At 43.4% G+C, this 22,682-nt stretch overlaps 1 protein-coding gene and 1 long non-coding RNA gene across 5 annotated transcripts in view; one reads left to right on the plus strand and one right to left on the minus strand.

Moving 5' to 3' along the window:
* Positions 1-22,682, plus strand: part of DPYD (dihydropyrimidine dehydrogenase) — a 351,367-nt gene that overhangs the window by 34,203 nt on the left and 294,482 nt on the right. For all 4 annotated transcript variants that reach the window (XM_036344651.1, XM_036344652.1, XM_036344654.1 and 1 more), the window contains exon 3: positions 20,736-20,818. In XM_036344651.1, the coding sequence (XP_036200544.1) occupies positions 20,736-20,818 (83 nt within the window). The remainder of the gene's footprint in view (positions 1-20,735; positions 20,819-22,682) is intronic.
* LOC118673618 lies at positions 13,889-14,751 on the minus strand. Its single transcript, XR_004973425.1, has 2 exons — positions 14,604-14,751; positions 13,889-14,369 (listed from the first exon to the last, which is right to left on the minus strand). It is a non-coding gene; the product is annotated as an uncharacterized LOC118673618 (long non-coding RNA).

Consider the following 22,682-nt stretch of genomic DNA (forward strand, 5'->3'; position numbering starts at 1 on the left):
ACGTGGGCCCGGCAGCCAGATTGCGTGCTGTGACAAGTGCCGAGGACTCAAGTTTACTTTTCCAGGCTGGCTGGCGGAACGCCAGTTCTCATGCAGCCAACATCCTGTTGTTCTTTAGGGATGTCAGAAGGTCCCATCAGTCATGGATTTGGGCCAGACGAGGGGATTCTTCAAAATCACAAAAGAAGGGCGCCTGGGTGCTTTCGCTCTGTTTTGTTTTGTCTTAAAATTGCCTCTGTTTGCATGGACCCACCTCTGCTCACTGTACTGAAGGCAGGCGTATTCTTTACCAGGAGGGAAAGTCATTTCCGCCACTAAACCTGGATGTTCTTGCGAGTGAGGACGTCACCTGACTTCCTAAGAACACCTGGGTTGGGGAGCGGGGGAGTTACTCTATTGTAAGCACCCAGAAAGCAGTGTTTTGTGGATTGCGTTCAGAATTGGTTACATGCAGAGAGCAGGTTGTCCATGCGCGAGCTCTGTGCACGAGGGGCCATGGGGAGCCTGAAGCGGGTGCCGGAGATGAGCACGTGGGCGCATGGAGAGTTAGAGACAAACGGGGTGATGAAGCCGGGCGAGAGGACTGGGCTGTGGGCCCCGAGCCCGGCAGCGTGGGGAGCTGCTCACGGTCGTGGAGGATGAAGGGTTCTCGGCGCAGAGGGGCGGCCGGGGCCGGCCACCTCCGGGGCGGCCGGCTGCTGGCCATCTCCAGGGCGGCCGGGCTGGCCATCTCCGTGGCGGCCGGGCTGGCCATCTCTGGGGCGGCCGGCTGCTGGCCATCTCCGGGGCGGCCGGGGCTGGCCATCTCCGGGGCGGCCGGGGCTGGCCATCTCCGGGGCGGCCGGGCTGGCCATCTCCGGGGCGGCCGGGCTGGCCATCTCCGGGGCGGCCGGGGCTGGCCATCTCCGGGGCGGCCGGCTGCTGGCCATCTCCGCGGCGGCCGGGGCTGGCCATCTCCGGGGCGGCCGGCTGCTGGCCATCTCTGGGGCGGCCGGGGCTGGCCATCTCCGGGGCGGCCGGCTGCTGGCCATCTCCGGGGCGGCCGGCTGCTGGCCATCTCCGGGGCGGCCGGGCTGGCCATCTCCGGGGCGGCCGGGGCTGGCCATCTCCGGGGCGGCCGGCTGCTGGCCATCTCCGGGGCGGCCGGGCTGGAGCACGGGAGGCCGCCCATGTGACGGAGCGTCTCCGCTGAGCAGAGGGCTCAGAGCTGCAGAAGAGCCTGGGAGCGACGGTAATTCCCCGAGAGGATGTGAATTCCGTGTTGCGTGTTTTCTTTGAAGCCTTTTAAACAATATAGATTTTCACTTCACCGCCCTATCAATCGACAGCAGTGTTAGTCCAACTCCACACTTACTGCATTCTCAAGGCCCCTCCAGTTCAATGGCCCCAGCAATCGGACAGTAGTATTTATCTGAGCAGTGCGCCGAGCAGACCTCGGTAGCAATGGTCACATTTAAGCTACTTCAGATGCTAATGCCCACAGCCATGATAATTGTGATGAAAGCGTAGAGAAGTTAGCGAGAAGGAAAGCTAACAGTATTAAGTCATGTTTAGTAGAGAGTCGCAACACAAAGTAAGTCCCTGTGTGAACTGCAGGATATGTGTATCTGTGTGTGTGTAACATACACATATGTTATATGTATGGAATGCTTCAAGTATTAAGGTATTTGCACTGTTCGAATATATCCTATAGATGTCTTCTGATAAAAATAAATAATGTATCAGCAAGAGAAGAAATGACCTTGGATTGCAGGGTAGTATAATTTTCCTTGAAAATGTCCATCAAAAAATGGCTGATGTTACCTTTTAGGTTGTACATATTTTACCCCAATAGAACATTTTTTAAAAACGGTCACTTGGAAATTAAGCTCTGGAAGAATGTTTCTCTCTGCAGATTGAATGTGGCCATTGACAGTTTGATTTTAGACCTGCTCTTCTATTTATGATCGCGGCCAACATTTATTCTCACGAGATGGCAAGGTAGCTACCAGCTTATCAAGTCCGACTCTTTAATGTATTGAATAGAAATATTCCTTTCTAATTACTTAAGAAATGCATGGCTTTATGCACTACTCATGGCCCCTGTGAAGCTAGTCAGTGTGTAAGAATTGCGCCAATAAAGCTCCTGCATACCAGATGAGGTCTGGGCCTTTAGCCCACAGGGAAGATGTCTACTAATATCTATGAAGTCTTCTCTTTGCTTAATTTTAATATTTATACAAATTTTGCAATCTCCATGCAATACGGCTTTAGTCACTCATTGGCGCCCTCGTATGGGCCAGGCACCGTTTACTGCCCTTCTCTCGTAGCGTGTGGGTTCTGGTTTGATAAAATGAACAACAGGCATGACCAACAAGTAACATACATAGTATGTCAGCTGAGCTGCAGATGTGTTCATTTTCATATTAAAATACTCGAGTTGTCTGCTTGCGCCGGGAACCAGACACTTTTCCCCTGGCTGCTGCTTTTGGGTGGCTGGTAGGATCTGTTGCCATGAGCCCATCGGTGGCAGGAAACTGGTTTAAATGAAGTATTTATGTCACATGTTCATTTCAGCAACGTTTTAAAAAAATATATTTTTGATTTCAGAGAGGAAGGGAGAGGGAGCGAGAGATAGAAACATTAATGATGAGAGAGAATGCACGCCCTCCACTGGGGATCAAGCCTGCAACCTGGGCAGGTGCCCTGACCGGGAATCAAACCTTGACCTCCTGGTTCATGGGTCAATGCTCAATCACTGAGCCACACCGGCCGGGCTCAGCAACATGGTGATTGTCCCTTTTAGCCTTTGCACTGGAGATTGCACAGCCTGAGAGGCCAGAGGCCAGCAGCTCTTCGCCTTTGGTTCCTAAGTACATCCAGATCATCGCTAAAGAGACGCCCAGTCACCTCGGAGCGCGGGGCCCAGCCGTATTCCCGGGCTGTGTTGATGGAAATTTTGATAAGTGTATTTTCTGATGACAAGTTAAGCCACTTGTGTTTTATGATGGGATGAAAGGGTCGCTAATCTTTTGGTCAATCTTCTCTTGTCTCTGTGATAATCTCATAAAAGGACTGGCGCTGGGAATCAGGATGACTGATCTTGCCATTAATTTAAGAACTGATACTGTAATTTTCATCACATGGAAATTATCTGAGCCTCGCAATCTACATAATCAGCTCTCTTCATTCAATTTTCAAATTTCATTTTCGTCGCAGCATTTTGGGCATGGATTGTAAATATACTGTTTTCCTTGTATTTATTTTATTTTATTTTTTAACGAATCATGCCCCATCTTGTCAGATTTAAGTAGGCCAGACTGTCACATCACTCTGTTGGGGGGAGCCACGCCTTCTAGGCAGTTTCATCTCCTGTCGGCTTTTAACCTCCGACACGGCAGCGTTCTCCCCTCAGGAAGGGAAACTGACCACCGCTGTCCTGCAGTGGAGCGTGGCAAAGAAAACCATGCCCATTGCTGTCTATTTCATTAAGAAGCTTTAAAAGTACAGTTATTGGTACTTCAGACTTTTCAAAAAATGAAAGTTTGACTGTTTTGTCACTGAAACCCATAAAAAAAAAAAAAAGGCGGCAGCGCCTGGCCACCAGGCCCAGAGCAGGAGGAGGCTGTGGCTCCGGGGGGTCAGGACGGGGGAGGCGGGTGCAGGGGAGCCGCGGGCTCCTTCCTCTGGGGGTTTGGCATCATCTGTGAACGTGGCTTCATCTTATTCTAACTCATACACATTCTGTTTAATAATTACAAACAAAAAGTAGCGTTGTGGCATGATTCATGCCGAATGGTCTAGGACTGAGGAGGCAAAGGGGCCAGGGTGGGCGAATAGAAGGCCAGTGTGGGGCACGCCCTTGTAATGGCGTTTGTTAATCCTCCAGTGTGAACTGTTGCCTTGACCCTGGGCCATTCTTTTTTTTTTATTTTATTAAAATATATATTTTATTGATTTTTTACAGGGAGGAAGGGAGAGGGATAGTTAGAAACATCGATGAGAGAGAAACATCGATCAGCTGCTTCCTGCACGTCCCCTATTGGAGATGTGCCTGCAACCAAGGTACATGCCCTTGACCGGAATCGAACCTGGGACCCTTCAGTCCACAGGCCGATGCTCTATCCACTGAGCCAAACTGGTCAGGGCAACTGTGGGTCATTCTTGCTCTCCTAGTCCATCGCAACCCTTAATGCACGTTAGATGCCAAAGAAAAACGCCCTTGCGTCAAGGAGCACAGCGAAGCAGAGTTTATAGCTCACGTCCAAATGGGAGAAGTTAAGGGAACAAAACAGGAAGGCAGAGAACCCCACGACCAGTTCAAGTCTCGCGGGCTCGAGGCAGCTAGAGCGCGCAGGAGGCAGCTGATCAGTGATTCCCGTCATTGCTGTTTCTATCACCCTTTCCCTCTCCCTTCCTCTCTGAAATCAATAAAAAAAGTTAAAAAATAAAAGGAAATGTCATACAGGTGAAAATGAAACATTTTAGAAAAGGTGAATCTCATTAAAAAAACCACACACACACAGTAAAACTACAGTAAAGCATATGTTTGTGTGAGCTTGAAAAACTTAAAGGGTAGCCATTGTGTGTAAGCGGCTGGCATACAGAAGATGTTAGGTTGGGGGTAGGGAACTATCCCTTGTTATGTAACTTGGCATATTTCCCAGTTTAACAAGGTTATATGTTAGTTGTGTAACTGAACAATAGTTATTAAATAAAGTTTGAAATTAAAGAAAAATTAAACTTGAAAATGCAGTTTCCCTTATCTGCAGAATTTTCAATGTTTTGTTTTTTGGTGTTTTTTTTTTTTTAAATTGGGGAATAGACTGTGAAAGGGAAACATACTGATGTGTTTGCTGCTAAAACATTTTTAAGGATGTTGTGAAAGATCTTGTGTATTTTGCAGAAGAGAGACTCGTCTGTTGGTTGGTTTAACCAATGAGGGAAGAAGCCTGGTTTCTAAGGCTACAAACTAATTTTTCAGAAAATCGGTCATTCACACGGACCTGCTGAAATCTCTGAGTCTGGCTCCTCCACTGCTTCCTGGGCCAGCAGCGTCCCCATTCGCGTTCTGTGCAGCAGAGTTGACAATACCCCATTCAGTGATAATAACCAGGCCCCCTGTTTACTAATTCCTTCCTGCGCACAGTCTCTCCACTCGGAGATTTCACGGGAAGATCACAGGATTCCGTAAAGATGGCAACTGTGACTGTTGATTATAGTCGACGGACAAAATATTGAACCTTTGTCCCCAGAATATCTGTCATGAAGCTCATCGTCCAGGAAAACGCACCCTTCTCTTTCATGTGTCTGGGCCACCTCCCTTCATTCCTTCCAGACATTTCTACAGGTTACAGCATCGAAGCCCCCGGAGAACTAGAATTTTTACCCGCTGTTTCTGACATGCTTGATAGAGTGACAGGCACAACAGGCAGCCAGCTTCCTGGTGCAGCACCTGCGGATCACCGTCTTCTCTGTGGATGGTGGCCACACAGTGACACACCGGCGACGGGTCCTAGAATTGTGCACCTGAAACCCATGTCATCTTGGTAACCACTGTCACTCCCAATAAACTTAATTAAAAAAACAAGGTCGCTGTCTCAGACTTTGGCTTTTATGAGGATGTTGAGCTTAGCTCGAAATTTCATCTTTTGTTCTACTCTGTTTAATCAGAGAAAGTCAAAACACACTTGTAATTTATGATGATTGGAAGAAAGGGAGAGAATTTATTTTTTGGCCCAGACCTTCTGAAATGAAGGTCATGTTTTTATAAGGAAGGACGAGAATCATGGACTGACAGATGATAACACTGACAGATTTTGTGTTTCATGTACCTCTGATGTTGACATAAAATGTATCTATACATCTTAGAAGTCTGTTCACATCTGTATGTCTCTGTGTCTACTATCTTCTGTGTTAGATCTTTATGTCATCAATATTTTGTAAAAATTCACGATCACATGTAAGTGTTTAGTGCCTCAAGACGGAGGGTTCATGAACACCGAATTTATACCTTCCCTGTTAGTCTGCTTATTACCGAGACTTAAAATTTTAGAACTGATGATCACTAATTATTCTGGGGAATAGTGTACTGATTTCATCAGTTCCAAACTTTTGAAATAACTGTCGAGTGTTCTAGAAACCAGAAACAAACATGATACTAGGGGCTTAGGCTGTAATATATTGCTGTAAGGATCATTATTAAGGGAAAAACCGCAGCTGACACCTCCTGATTTATGCGCACAATCAGAGATGGAGTCCAAAGACTGTGACATAATTATCTTCATGCTCACAATTTTTGTAAATCTCCTGACAGAATTTTTAGCTAATTTTAAAATGCCTTCTGAAGATTAGCACTTAGAATTGTTGGGGAAAATAGCACAACTTATTAGCAAGGGTCTAATTGTAAACCTTCTGCGTGCTCATTGTGAATATCACGTAGACAGGAACTCCTGCTCCAGCAGCTGGTGCAGGAGACGCCCGCTTACGGGGTCTTGAAACAACAGAGGGGAATCTAATTAAAGAGGATTACATGCCAAAGAAAAATTATTAAAAACAGCCTGATAGACAATGGTTAGCAATGCAGACGTCTCTGCCAGCTCCTCTTTCTCGATACACATTTATGGAAGTTACTGTCACGGAAAAGCCTTTATTTCTTCAAAACCAAAAGGATACTAGGAGCCTTTATCTTTTGTGACAAAAAATGATTACTTCCCCGAATTTTAACGTAGCCCAAGAACTTACATGGTTCTATTAATGTTTGCTCGCACATTTAAAACACACATGTGCTTTTAAAGATAAACAATGGAGAATTCTAGTTTAGTTTTTTCTCTTTTTGCATATCTAGCTGGTACCAAGCATTCCGCAACTGCCTGTTGGGGAACTGTAGGCGTGTTGTTTTTCTTTAGAAACAAAAGTCAGTTCATGAATTTAGGTGCTTTGGGGAAGCCCGCGTTGCATGTTTTTGTCTGTCATGTACGGTTAGAATCGGTGATGCACTAGGGATTGTTAGGTTTCAGTATCCCATCCACTAAATTCCCCTTCCTGTTTGAAGGGATTCGCTTTGCTGTGAGTGCAAGGGAGTTTATTCCAAACAAGAGAATTGAAATAACAGTAAATGTATAGCGAGTTTTCAATTATTGTTTTTAAATATATTTTTATTGAGTTCAGAGAGGAAGGGAGAGGGAGAGAGAGATAGAAACACCATTGATGAGAGAGACTCATGGACCAGCTGCATCCTGCACGCCCCACACTGGGGATGGAGCCCGCAACCTGGGGATGTGCCCCGACTGGGAATTCAGCCAGTGACACCTTGGTTCATGGGTTCATGCCCAACCACTGAGTCACACTGACCGGGCAGGGAAGATGTTTCTAAAACAGTGACAGTCAAGCGGAGACCTGAAGGAGATGAGGGAGCAAGCCCCACGAATATTGGGGGGGAGAACATTTCAGGCAGAGGGAACAGCAAGAGCGAAGGCCCTGAGGACAGAGTGGGGGTTTGTGGAGGAGAGATGCCAGGGCGGGACCTTGGCAGGGCCGGCTGAGCCCAGGGCGCCTGGTGGGCAACGAGACTGGTCAGATCACAGCGAGCTTGCAGGTGAGCCAACTTCCATGGTTGAAGTCGATCTTCATCATTTAAATTGACCTTTGAAAGCCTTCCCCTGGTCATGATGACTTGAATCAGTAAACAGTGATGACTTCCAAAAACCAAATGATGAGATTTGTGTAATGACGCGAGATTGCCAGCACCTCTGTACACAGTGTGCCCAGTGTTTGTTCCAACACTGATACTGTGTACACCAGGCGAGACTCAACCAAAACACCCCTGAACGTGATGTAAAGAACCAGGTGGTCGTTTTGAAGAAGATACTCAGATTTAAAAGTAAACCATCTTGCCTGGTTGGTGTGGCTCAGTGGTTGAGCATCAACCCACAAACCAGGAGGTCGCCGCAGTTTGATTCCTGGTCAAGGGCACATGCCCAGGTTGTGGGCTCCATCCCCAGTAGGAGGCGTGCAGGAGGAAGCCAGTCAATTATTCTCTCTCATCATTCATTTTCTAGCTCTCTCTTTCCTTTCTCTGAAATCAATAAAAACATTTTTTTTTTAAAAGGAAAAAATCTTGAATTTGTTGATCTTCCGTGGATATAGGGATTAATGACCAACAGGTAGGAAGCTGCAGAATATTTTTATTTTATCTTTTGCTTCCCTTGGGGAAGTATTAAAGTATTATGTAATTCTTACCATAAATGAGGGTTGAAATCTTAAAATATTTCCAAATAACTAGAACTAAAATACATTTTGATTTAGACTTTGAACCTGCGAGATTTATTCTGTCCATTTAAAATGTATAGGAATATTGGAAAAGTGCTGTTTAGTTTTGAATATATTTTCACATACGTAATCTCCTTTAGTTTTCCCTCCCGACAGCACGTTGAAGGGGGGGGGACCATTCCTTTACCATCTTCGTCAATGTCTTCGTTTTGGGAGGGAATAGCTGCGGATGGAGAGGGTGAGAGCACATCAGCAGTTCAGCTGCGGAGCTGGGGCTTCAGCCCGAGTTCCCGTCTCTGCATCTCCTGTTTCTTCTACTACATTATAGCCCCTTTCACTCCGACTCCCATGATTCTCCTAGACAGGCCAGATTGTAAGCTGGCCGCCATTAGCGAAATGACATTAGCTAAATATGATTACGTCTTAATGTTCCCTGAAAGGATTAGGCTGGTTAAGACATACTGAAGGGAAAAGCAATTATCTATTGAAATATGAATCTCTTGTTTAGAACTGGAAATCGTCTATTGGTATTAGAATGATCATCTGGAATTTCAAAAACCCGAATCTTGTCATTATTTCTTCCTTGACTTGGAAAGAACTTCAGTGGGGCTAGTTTTGAGGCATTTTTCAGGGGCCAGAATGAAAATACAACATTTCACCGAATGGACTCATTCATTCTTTTTTAAAAATATATTATTGATTTCAGAGGGGAGTGGAGGGGGGAAGAGAGAGATAGAAACATCAATGATGAGAGTCTTTGATCGGCTGCCTCCTGCCGCCCCACACCGGGGGGGCTGATCCCGCATCTCGGGCCTGTGTCCTGACAGGGACTTGAACCCTGACTTCCTGGTTCCTAGGTCAACACTCAACCCATGAGCCACGCTGGCTGGGCAGACTCATTCAATCTTTAGAGGAACTTCAACCTTAGGAATTTCTAACTACATGAGAAGTAAAAGCACTAGCATTATCTTTTTTCGATTTTTCTCACTGCCTAAATAAAACCATTAAACTAATCAATATTCAGTCATCTTAGACTTGTATTAGTATAACTTGGAGTGTGCTATTTTATTTAAATGTCTCCCATTTTAAAAATGTGAATTTATAATTGCCTCCATGGTGATAATTCCCTGTGGGTCCTTCAGAATATAATGTGCTGCAGATTTGAAATGATCATTAATGCATGATTAATATGTGGCTCTGATTCTCCCACTGGACGGGGGTGTGCTTGCCTAATATCAATTACCTTGTTGTATTGAAAATGTATTTTTTTTTAAAAGAAGAGTTTTTTGGTTTTGGTTTTTAAGCCTTGGTATCCCCAGTAGTATCTGGTACCTATTAGTTCAGCGGTTCTCAACCTGTGGGTCACGACCCCTTTGGTGGTCGAGCGACCCTTTTACAGGGGTCGCCTAAGACCATCCTGCATATCAGATATTTACATTACGATTCATAACAGTAGCAACATTACAGTTATGAAGTAGCAACGAAAATAATTTTATGGTCGGGTCACAACATGAGGAACTGTATTTAAAGGGCCAGAAGGTTGAGAACCACTATATTAGATGGATTCTCAATACCTCTTGAATGAATGGATGAGTGAATGAATGAATGGCTTTCATTTCTAGCTTGGCACAGGGTTGACTTTCACATCATACTTTTATTAGTAATTTGAACTTACACATCATTATCAAACACCAGGACATAGTGGACTCTTGGGCCCCTTGCTTCTCGAGGCCGGGGCAGCTGGTTCTGTTTGTAACCTGCGTTGCCATGTGATCTAGGTCCAGTGCAGTCATCCTTCCTGAGACATGGCCATGGTGCGTCTCCGGGGATCCGGTGGCCCCGGAAATGAGACACGGCGTATTGCAGATACAGGACGTCTTGAAAAAACGTATGCACACTTTAAGAGCTGATTCCTGTTACATTGTGAAAATGGAATGTAGTTTAATAAATACTGCCTTTATCATTATTCAAAGTGTGTGTACATTTTGGGGGGATGCTGTATATATATGCATGTGTATTTTTAAAATATTAATTTTTTAAGAGAAAAGGATCATGATTTTCCTTGTATTCTTGTAGGGATCTTGTGGTCAAAACATTAAAAATCTTTTTCCATAACTCCTGTATTTACTTTATTATTCCTAAGAATCACCAGGAAGACATGAAAAATGCACATTTTCTACCTCCCTCCATAAAATCGGACCCATCAGGACGAGGGGGAAATTCATGGACAGGCTTCCTCTCCTTCCACCACTTTCTGCAGACCTATTTGTTCTGTCTGCCGAGTGATTCCCACGCGTTATTTCATGTAATTCTGCTGACAACCCAAGGTTTCACGTAGAGTAAGCCCCCTTAAGTAACCTGCGTAAGGACCCCTGGCCGGTTGGCATCACACCGAGCTCTGAGGCCAGAGCCAATTCCGCTACCTTAGCCGTTTGTTTTCCTTCATCGGAAACATGTTGGCTCATCTTGAAGACATGTTCAGACGTAACGAACCCCCAGACACCTCTGCTCCAGAATTAACCCCTCTCTTCTCACCCGGTTGCAGTCAGCATGGGGTCTTGTCTTCTCACCTTCATGTCCCTGGTTATGCGCTTAGTATGATGCCAAGCACAGAGTAGACTTTTAAGATTTTTTTTTTTTTTCTGAATTGAGATTTAATCGATTGACCTGAGGTTTTACTATTAAATAATTTAGCGACTTCGGTTCTAGTGGCTGTGCCATTAACTCTCTGTGACTTGGATGATGGAACTGAGTTTTATCATTTATTAAGATGGGTTTTCTGATTCTAAAATTCTAATTAGTGTATAAAGCTTAGATCCAATCTGTGTAGTTCTAGTTACTGTGATGATTTCATAGAGAAATGCAGTCCTATGAAAATGAAGTCGTAGGGGAGTCATGCTTTCTCCCGCTTAATAATGTAAGCGGCTGACATCTCCGCTTCTTTCCCGCCCCGTGCAGCCCGTGGCTCTGTCGCCGTGTGGTTGAACTCCTTATTCTGTGGTGTCTGATCTTACTCACATTTCTCAGCGTCCGGAGATCTCCTAATGGGTTATTTAGTTTCCAGGTTGCTGTTGATACTCCCCTCGTTGGTTTTATTATTCTTTCAAACAGTCCTTAACACAGACGAGAGATAAAACACTATCAAATCTATCACAGTTGAAACTCTAGACCTTCCCTCAACCCCCGGGCCTTCATTTGGCAGCAGGCCACCCAAACCCGTCCTTTTTGATGCGTACTTTCTCGTTTCTGCTTTAATTGCTGCCAAAATCGGAGCCCTTAGGGATTTAATTGCTCATTATATTTGTCACGGTGGTGTCACAGGCCCAAAGAAAGACTGTTGCATGCAAAATATTTATGGGTATTAATTTGGCTTAAACATGTGCATATTGGATTCCTTGTTTCTGTCCAGCACATCTGGAGAGAAAGGAGACAGAATTCTGCAAGGACTCACGCCCCACATTACTAGTAAGTGGTTCTCTCTCCAGTCTGGTGTTGACATTTAATGATCAGCCCAGCCGGTGTGTGTCAGTGGTTAGGTGTCGACCTATGAACCAGGAGGTCACGGTTCGATTCCTGGTCAGGACACATGCCCGGGTTGCGGGCTCGATCCCCAGTGTGTGGCGTGCAGGAGGCAGGGGATCCATGATTCTCTCTCATCATTGATGTTTCTATCTCCCTCTCCCTCTCCCTTCCTCTCTGAACTCAATAAAAAAATATATTTTTTAAAAAATAAATACATAAATAAGCTTAATGAGCCACACCTAAAAGAGGACCTGTTCAGAGTGTGATCATGTTCACTTTATTCACCTTCCTCTTCGAAGCGGGTCTTGGGGCGATCGGAGACTGGGTTCAGATCCCTGCTCGGTCCCTTCCTTCCAGATGAGCTCAGGCAAGTCCTCGCCATCCCCCTGTGTCCGTTTCCTCATTTAGAGGTAAGGATATCTGTGCTTCATGCACATGCAGTGCGGGAGGCTCCTAGGAGCACGTCTCCTACAGGGTAAGCCCTCGGTGGCTGGTTCCCTGCAGTTCATCCTGTGCTCACACACGGGGACATGGGCCACTGTCGCTAATGCGGATCTCCAGTCCCTCCTAGTTGAGGAGGGATGGCTCCCGTTGTTGCAGCGAATGGAATATCTGGTCCACATGAAATGTAGTATCTTCCATGTTCTTCTGTTTTTCCGTGTGCGCCGGCTGGCTTGCTCCGCGATGTCCAGGCTCAGAGGCCTGCTTCTCGCCCCAGGGTTGATTACTAATCACGATCTTTTCTCGCGCTTGCTGATGTGAGTCGTTCGTTCATTCTCTCTGTCCCTCCTTCCCCTTCTTCAGCCTCTGCCTTTCCCTTCTTTTCTATGAAATGCACGCACCGACTTGCCTCTGCAATTATCCTAATCAAAGGACATTATGAGCTGCTTGAAAAGTAGAAAGTGCGCGTCATCACCGTGGACAGGTAATGTTTTTAGACGTGTTCGGTAGTTTTTTATATTCTGGAAAATAAATCTCCTGTGCCCTACTTATGCCTGAAGTTATCTTCTGGGGTCGTCCTATGCTAACATAGAGAATCCCCTACAACGAATAGTATCTTTCAGTATTTGTTACTTAGAAATGAGCTTGTCATTTCTCTCAGATGCATACTCTCCGAGGAACCGGGTTGAGAACAGACTGATAGGACGTGTAGTTATCCCAAATGTTACGGACGCGTTATTGGTAGTGGACGTGACAGCGAGTCCGTTTGCCTCTCACCCAGTGGATCGGATACCTAATGTTACTAACGGATGAGCAGATGAAGATGGTAGTTGTTTGGGATGTTTACCTCATATGGTAAAAGACTAACATTTTTCTCAATTTTTCTCAATGCGCTTATGTTAGTTGATTTATTTCAACCCCTGTACCTCTGCCTTGATACCGTCATATGCTGGTATTGTTCTAGAAAAATGTATTTTTTTTTTAAACCTTGGATTTGATTTCCATGTCAGGACACCGAAGTAGTTCTGGTCACGGTAACAGTTGGACCTTTCAAATGCTTACAGCGCTTCCCTCCTTCCTTCACTGTTTTGTTGGGAACAGGAGACTCTGCAGATGCCCGAGTGTCACACGGGGAGGGCTCTGTCCCTTCCTATCAGACAACCTAGCACTCATTTTAGGTTGCCATTGCACTTCATGGCAAGATGAGTGCCTTTAACCACTTCCAGATAAAATCACTACTAACGTTGAGGCTTCTGATCACAAAAACGAAGACATACCCCCAGGCGCTCTGGAACCCTGCCAGCCGAGTCTGAGGACTTTGGCCTCAGATGCTGGAGCCGGGGTGAGCTCCGTGGGCTTCCTCAGGCTTCTTTGTCCAACTTTTCTCTCCCTTTTGCCTCAAGAGAATGTGCTTATCTCCTATCTCTGTGGCTGGATGTCCCATGTAGATCCCGGGAAAGGATCTGGGGGTTATCCAAGGCGTCCCTTGAGATAAACTCTAACCGTGCAGGTGTGGGACATTCAAGTAGTTGCTAGCGGAGAGGCTGCTCTACGCAGGCAGGACCAAGTGGCAGGCCTAGGACCAGAGGGACCAGAAGCTTTAATTTAAATTTTAAGCGTACGCAAAATAATTCAGTGAACTGCCAGAGGAATTACACCACATGAAACATATGCAGTTGCAAATCACACAGCTTTTTTATTACTCACACAAATTCCTGAGCTGTGGGTACAAGCTTAGTTAGGGATCCTTGTGGTGCTGTCCTCTGGGGTCCGGCAGCTGGGCTGGTCTGGTCCCGGGTGCAGGCAGGGGGCCGGCGTTCCTCACCCGAGAGCTCAGTCGCGTCTCAATCGGGTGTTACCGTTTTTCTGTCATTTGGCAGAGAGGAGCGTGGAACGGCGTCGCTTGCCGGACTGGCAAAAGGACGTGCCTTTGTGGCTGTCTCCACAGATGAGCATCGTTAGCTGGCCAGGGTCCATAGTTAAAGCTTGTTCATACCTGTAGCAGCTCAGGTGGCTATCAATGATTTACGTCAATGCGCTTACGTTAATCTCAAACAAGGCGAGGGGCTAAGGAGAGTAGTCACTCAGGCAAGCGTTTATCTTGACAAGTCACTGTTAGTTTAAATCCTTATCTCTGGGGTACACATGCTTCAAGGCTGTGGGGAATGTGTCTTTAATATTACACTTTGAGTTTTAAGGAAAGTTAACACAAACATTTTAAAACTTTTCTACCATTCTTTAAGCATTTTTAAACATTTCTGTATTTTACTACTGGAAGAACCAGATAGTCAAGTAGTCTTCCAGCCCCACTGTTTTATGCTAGGGATGGGCTTTCAAGAACTTGAACTCAACAATGTTATTTGTTTTATTGACTCTGAGATGAAACATACCTGCCCAGAAGGACCCCTTGTGGTTCATGGGGCCCAAATTCATAACCAGAATCTGGCAGTCACTCTTTGCAGACACCTTGGATGCAGGATGCATTTCAGGGAAAAGCCAGACAGAGCTGCCAGCCCCCTGCTCTGTGCTCCTGCCAGCTGAGGCCGCCTTTTAAGGGAGTTCCTGGAATCCTATTTCAACCAATGGGCTGGGATCTGCCCCATCCAATGAGAGCTGCAGAGCTATAGCCTCATTTGCATCTTTACTAACCAAGAGGAGCAGCTCCATAGCAACCGATCAGAATGCACAATATCCACCAATCAGGACAGTGCTTTTGGGACCAATCAGACTGCAAATTTGGATTCCTCATTTGCATAGAAATGGACCAATCAGGGACCAGGGCAGGAACTTTATATAAGCGGGCCACCCTTTTTTCTCAGAGGAGTGCAATTTCAGTTGGTTGGCTAACTGTTCATCTGAAAACAGTTTCTCTTTTTTCTGCACCCCATACTGGGGCCTCGTGTTGGCACTGGATTGGTGGCAGTGAGCTTTTGTTGACAGATTCTTCTTTTATGTCTTTTATGAACTCGTCCCTCTGCAGCTGTAGACGCCAAGAAAAAGTTTAAATTACAGTGCAGGTGGCGAGAGGAGGAAGGTGATGAGGGATTTCAGGGCCAAAAGAAAAACAGATAAACCAAAAATTGTGTGGTTCATTCTTTACGCTCTCAATCCACCGCATAGAAAAGGAGGCAGATGCACACACAAAAAGTGTGTGTGTGTGTGTGTGTGTGGTAACATCTGGAACCTTTGAGATCCTGAAAGCATTTAAAAAGTATAAACCCGAGGGCGTAAAGTGTCTTCAAAAATTGTTTTTCAAAGTTGTCTACACATGGATTTTATGGTAATAGGACCTTTACCCCAAACAGCTGATCAGACGAGCATTCATTTTTTGGAAAGATTTATAACTTAAAAGAAATATTGTTTTTTGAATGTTTTATTACATTTTATTATACAGTTTTTCCCAAGGGACTTCAGACGTGACGTTGGAATGACAAGAGGCTTTGTGGACTCCATCAGTGTTTGCTTCTGATTCTGGGCTGCTGTGTCCGATGCCTTAAGTATTTGTTATCTGTGACTTCCTTTTGCTCCGGGCATGATTGCTCTAGTCTAGGGAGTAACTTTAAATGGCTAAATTGAGATCTTAAAATTCTCTCTTAATTACAATAGTGTAATTATCAGGCCATTCCACTGGTGTTAACGTTTATATCTCACATTTATAATAGCATTGTGGGTCTTAAAGACAGTGTTCTAACTCAAAACAATTGTTTTTAAATAAAGAGATTCAGATATATAGTGTTATGTGGTTTTGTTAATCCCTGATAAATGCAACATTTCTAAGGTTTTCTTAAAAGCCAACCATACAAAACAAGAATATCTTGTCAAGGGGCAGATTTATTTCTATTAAATGAATCCATCCAGCTAAGATTTTACACACACACACACACACACACACACACACACACACACACACTGTGTATGTATCCAGAATTGGAGCTTTATTAAAAATATGCCCATAGCAATTAAATAGAACTATCTATTCCCTCATCTGATTTATAAACCATCTGTGAGGAAGCATCAAATTAAAGATAGGTGTTGTTTTCCAAGTGGAAAGCCATAAAGGCTATGCAACCTTCCACTTTAAGATTTAAATGTGATATTACTGGGCCAAATGGCAGATCATACTCATTTGTGTAATATAAAGAACATTATGAACTGATGAACAAAAATAGATACAGAGGCAAAGAAGCATTGAACAGACTGTCAAACTACAGTGGGAAGGCAGGGGAGGATTGGTGGGGGGCGGGGGTGAGAGATCAACGGAAGGACTTGTATGCATGCATATAAGCCTAACCAATGGACGCAAGACACTGGGAGGGGTGGGTGGTGAGGGCATGTGCCAGGAGGGGGGGGGATAGGGGAGGCTGTGGGGAGGTCAATGGGGAAAAAAAGGAGACATATGTACTACTATTTGTAATACTTCAAACAATAAAACAAAATTTAAAAGAAGAGATTTAAATGAGAGACAGAAGAGATGCGTGTGAATTGCTGGGGTTGGGCTTATGGCAAACCTCCATGCAGAGACAGGAAGTGTAATCTGACCTCAGAGAAATTACACATTGTTTTCCATTAATGGCTAAATTTGGGGAATGAAAAGAATGAGATTTAGAATCAGAAACTCTGAATTTGAGTACTGTCTCTACCATAGATAGTATCATATCCTTTGAATACATTTAATGAAAACAATTTGAATTCAATGGAAAATTAGTTGGAATGAATAATCCCAGTCAATGAATATTTTTATATGACTTTTTTAAGCCGTTGATTCATTTTTAGCCCAAATAATTTAGTTACTAATCTATGCATTTAGAGTTGCCTAAATGTCATTCTTTAAAACGAGTCACTATATATAAAGAAAGTTCATAATTTTAATTAATAAAGTGTCAAAGCTTAATCAGGGTTAGACTTCATTACAGAACTGGATCTTTGGTACAGAATTTTAATAAATAATAAAGTGTTATTTCATTAGTATTGGCTGGGAGCTAACATTTATTAAGTCTTTGATACTTTGAACTTCTTATATGCATTCTTTCATTTTAACTACAATGACATGTGATTGCATTATGATTTCTTAACCAGAACACAAACGGTCATCTGAAAACATTTTACTGCCGCATAATGACAGGACAAAGCAAACAGATCTTAAGCATCTAGTTCCCTGCATTTTTACTCAGTGAATTAAAGGGTATCCTGAAGACCCTCTCATGCCTCCTGTAGCCATCATCTACCAATTTCCATCATCTTGATTAGTTTTGCCTATTTTTTAATAACAGCTTTATTGAGATATAATTCATATTTCATAAAGTTCACTCTTTTAAAAGCGTCTAATTCAGTTTTTTTCAGTATGTTCACAGACTTGTGCATGGATCATCGCTAATTCCATAACACTTTCATCTCTCTAAAACGTAACCACGTGACCCTGTGGCCACCACTCATCTCCTTTTGATCTCCAAGGACTTGCCTGTACTGTACATTTCACAGAAATGCAGTCATATGGTGTGGCCTTTTGTAGCTGGCTTTTCACTTGGCATAGCGTTTTCAAGTCTCATCCATGTAGCATGGATCAGAGCTTCCCTTTTTATGGCTGAATAATATTTCATTGTATTGGTATATCACTTCTGTATATTCATTTGTTATTTGATTGACTTTTGGATTTTTTCTACGTTTTTACTTTTATGAATAATCCTGTTATGAACATTGCTGCACAAATGTTTATGCAGTTATATGTTGCTCTAAAACAGGAAATATGAGTTCTTCAAATTTGCAATTTTGTTTTTTAAGAATATTTCGACTATTCTGGGTCCCTTGTAATTTCATGTGAGTTTTAAGATCCATCTTGTCAAAATTTATCAAAATAAAACATCGAAATCCCAGGATTTTGACAGGAATTGCTTTTATATCTTCAGATTGATTTAGGAAGTGGTAAGATTTTTACAATATCATGTCTTCTAATCCATGAACATGGGATATCTTCCCACTTATTTTCGTCTTTTAAAAATTTTACGTGATGTTGTATTCTTTTGAGTGCACAAATCGTATGCTTCTTTTGCTAAATGTGTTTGGAAGTGTTTTACTCTTTTCTTATGCTCATAAATGGAATTGCTTTCTTATTTTCACTTTTGCATGGTTCACTGTAGCTGCTTACTTTTGAGCTTCATATAAATGGAATAAGTTCGCTCTGCACCACTTTCTGTGCTCAACACCATGGCTGTGAGGTGCATCCATGTAACTGCACGTAGCCACAGCTTGCCTGTTCTCACTGCCATGAAGTTTTCCACTGCATTAACGCATCATTCTTTATACCTTCCACCTGGAGGTGCATGCGACTTGTGTCCAGTTTGGGGCTACTTTGACTAATGGTCCCATCACCGTTCTTGTTCCAGGTGAACACGTTGCACACTCGTTCTGAGTGTTTTCCTGGGTGGGAACGTTCTGCTTTCGAAAGGGCTGCTAATTAGCTTTTACAAAGTGGTCGTAACAACTGACAGTTCCAGAGCAGTGTGTTAGTTGCTTTTTATACTAAAACTAGAGGCCGGGTGCATGAAATTCATGCACGGGTAGGGTCCCTAGGCCTGGCCGTTGACCAGGGCCGAGCGGGGCCTTCCAGCTGCCGGCAGGGGCCTCCCTTCATTCCATGCCACCCCCTGGTGGTCAGCGCACGTCATAGAGAGTGATAGAACTCCAGGTCTCCCAGTCACACTCCAGCAGGGACACTTTGCACATTAGCCTTTTATATATACAGATAAGAGCCCACTTTGTGCAACCTGTCGTTTTCATTTTCATCCTTCCCAAAGTGCGTAGCGGCGTCTCATTGTTTAAATTGGCATCTTCCTCATGACTGATCTTGTAGAGCATGTTTGCTTGGCTTTTTAGTGGAATATGTGGATATTCCCTCTACATAGTATTCACAGTCTTTTGCTCACGTCCCATTGAATTATTGCCTTTTTCATATTTATTTATAGGACTTTTAACTTATTATGGGTATAAGTAATTTAAATAGTGTGATATTGGCACAAGTGTAGGAAATCAAGCAGTCGGCCAGTAGGGACCCTGGAAACAGACCCATATGTGCCGTGACTGACTTTATGGAAAAAGATGATTCTGAATTACAGTGGGGGAAATGTTGTTTTTTTTTTTCCAAGAAATAGTAATGATTGAATTGATTACCAATAGGTGTGATTTCCTAACTCATACCATATACAGAGAAGCCATTTCCAGATGGATTGCACATCCAAATGTGAAATGTAAAATAATAAAGATTGGTGAAAAAGTATAAGAAAACATATTCATAACTTTGAGGAAGTCAAAGCTTTCACACAGAGGCCACAAAGAGCACTGAGCATACAGTTAAGCAGTAAAAAATAGGGCCTCATTAAACACAAGAAATTCCCTTCGTGAAAAGACACTGCGAAAAAAGTGAAAAGATAAAACAAAGGCCACAAGAGGCTAGTTCTAATTTATGTAGGAAGGAACTGTTATTCAGAATTTAAATTATTTTGGCTACATTATGGTAATTTTCAAGATTTTTATTATAAAAGTATATATAAGTATGTGTTAAAAAGAATATTTGCCTTAATTTGGCTGAGTTTAAAAATCAAGGTAAAAATAGAAGTACATATATACCCATAGATTTTAAATAAATTGATTCTTAGATATTGGAAATTATTAATATAAATTCTGTAATTTTCTAAAATCCAGCATCTTGTGTACAATTTGAGAATACAAAGAACACATTAATGTTTAAAATTTGATTATTTAGTTTTGCTGTTTGTTAAATTTACTAAAACACTAAATTCTATGATTAAGTCCAACTAAATTCTACATAGAGTCTAAAATGCCGAAACTCATATGGATACATTTTTGTCAGTCTAAAATGGAATCCCATAATGTTTTTAAAACTTACTAGGGCCATGTAAGATTAAGTTTTAAATGAAAAAAATAGTTGAAATTGTAGCAAAATTTTAAAATTTTAGAAAATTTAACCCAGGAATGCTACGAACCTGATATAATGTCACTTAATGATAAGAAATGTACATGTGTGTGTATGTATACAATTGTAAACATTTTATATATGCAATTGCTATTAAAGATTTATACAATTTCAGTTCCAAAATGTTGGAGCCTTTATTATATTAGATCTGGGCTGTATCTTTTCATCGTAGTAAGTTCTAACTCATTTAGAACTAAATATTTATCATAACTTTATTGACATTCTCTTTTGAATTTAAATGGCTTTGACATTCCCGAGATGAATTCAGAGAACTGGTTTTTACTCACTTCTTCTACGTTCCCAATTTTGGAAAATTGGTCAAAAGACTTCTGTCACAGCTGTATCCTGAGACGTTTTTATTTGGTTACTGTGGAATTCACACTGTCAATTTTAATGAATCCTGCCCCGTTCCAGGGGTGTGCGTCGCCTTCAGGAGTCCATCATCAATATAATCAATTCCGTTTTTCCTGATTGCACAGATGTAATTTTTACCTCCGGATGCCGGAGGATTGATGCATTTTTTAATATGTTGCAGGATTGCGAGAAGCTGGAGAATAATTTCGATGACATCAAGCACACGACGCTGGGCGAGCGAGGCGCTCTCCGAGAGGCAATGAGGTAAGGCTGGGTCACCATGGCAACAGTCACAGATGTGGTAAAGAAAAAGTCATTCTTCATTATTGGGGGAACAAATGAGTTCATTGCCACCATTCAGCTCCGTTCTCTAAGGTATTAATTTGTCAGTGAGAGACTTCCCTGGGGGCTGTACTTTGGTTTTGAAGCTGCATAAATGTTAAGCCTCAGTGCACAGTAAAAAATGTAAATGTTTAATTTGTTACTTAAAATGCTTAAGGGGTGTCTTGTTTTATATTTATACTAAACTGTGTGATTGAATGGAAATTTTGTTCATCTAAATTCTGCCTGTTTGTAACAAAGTAAACAGTACAATGGTGGCTGAACTGAGCAGTATTTCCTCCTAATTAATATTTAATTAAAAAGGAGGTACTTAAAATTTTATATTGCATTAGATGATATCATGGTATTTTAAAACAGATTGACATTTTCACACTATCATAGAGCACATGGGTTAACGTTTTTTTTTCCCGGAGACAGTGGTCTTTAATGAGCCCGCTGGTGGTTTTTCCACATTTGCACATTACGATTTGTGAATATTTCTTTGCATTTCTTCCCTCACTTGATGCCTTTTTTTTTTTTTTTTTTTTTTTTTAGCAAACAGTATTTAGATCCATCTGGTCAGGGTCACGGAAGGCTTTTTACTCGACATTAAAAAAAGGGTGAGGTATATAAAACTCATCGTCCATCACATGACACTGACGTACAAGTTGTGAGTTGAACCTCCGCGTGCTATCACCGCCAAGGGCATGCACAGAAATGGCCTGTTTCCCTGTGTTTAGCCTGTGAAACAAACATGGGTTTTTAAAATATATCTCCTTCTATCAATGCTCATTTTCTTTTTAGGATCTTAAATCAAAGCTAAACAGCATTTAAAAGGGGAGGAAGGAGAAACCCAGGAAGCAGTGTGGGTCCTGTTTTGTTATTGCAAGTGCACGGCTACCATATACTCCAGTTTACAGGCTGATTGCCAGGCACGGTTACCAGGCAAGCAGCAGGGGAAAGTAATTAAATTTAATAGAAGCTGCCCTCATTTTGAAGCCACTTCTATTTAAAACCACAGGGGGAGGTAATTAAATTTAATGGAAACAGTAGCTTCTACACAAAGATACATGGTACTTCTGCATAGATGATTATGATGTCACGAAAAGAGGAATAATCTATTGCTAGTTCGGAGAAATTACCAGCTGGAGCAAAGGAGCCTGTTTTATTGTTTAACGTCTTGTTGCTAAAAAAAAAAACACAACAACACAAAAAACCAGAGCGGAAAAATAAAACGGAGGACACAGTGGAGGAGGTGTGTCTACATAGGATGCGATCAGCCTCGGAAAGTTCAAGTTATTGAACATCGTAGTAAACTAACCATCAGGGGTAAGAATGTTGTGTTCAGCCTCGAGGCAGATCCTAGCATGGGCCGCCGTGTCACTGTGGCCCGCACCCTCGCCCTGGAGCAGCACGGGGGTGTCTGCGGGCCGGGCACACCGACAGCCATGCAGGGCGCGGCAGCTGTCTGCGTGGCTGCTCCTGGTAGACGGGGCAGGAAGACAAAGGGGGAGAGAGCTCAGGCCACGCAGGAGGAACCGCAGGGGGAGCGTGCGGAGCGAGGCGGGGGCGCGGGGGGCGAGCAACGCCCCGGTTAGCACGGGGAGGACGTCTCCTCGAGGGCAGCAGCCGGTTGACTTCGGGGAGAACCGTCTGAGGGGATGGTTCCGTTCTGCCCAACGGGAGTGGCTGCATTACAGGAACCGCCCGGACGGGACGCCCTGCTCGGGAGGAAGGAGAGCGGAGCTGGGGAGGGAAGCAGTGGTGCCCGCTCCGAGGGGCCGCGATGCTCTGAGAGGGGGCGTCG

Source organism: Myotis myotis, unplaced genomic scaffold (genome assembly GCF_014108235.1).
Source record: "Myotis myotis isolate mMyoMyo1 unplaced genomic scaffold, mMyoMyo1.p scaffold_m19_p_18, whole genome shotgun sequence".
NCBI classification, from domain to species: Eukaryota; Metazoa; Chordata; class Mammalia; order Chiroptera; family Vespertilionidae; genus Myotis; species Myotis myotis.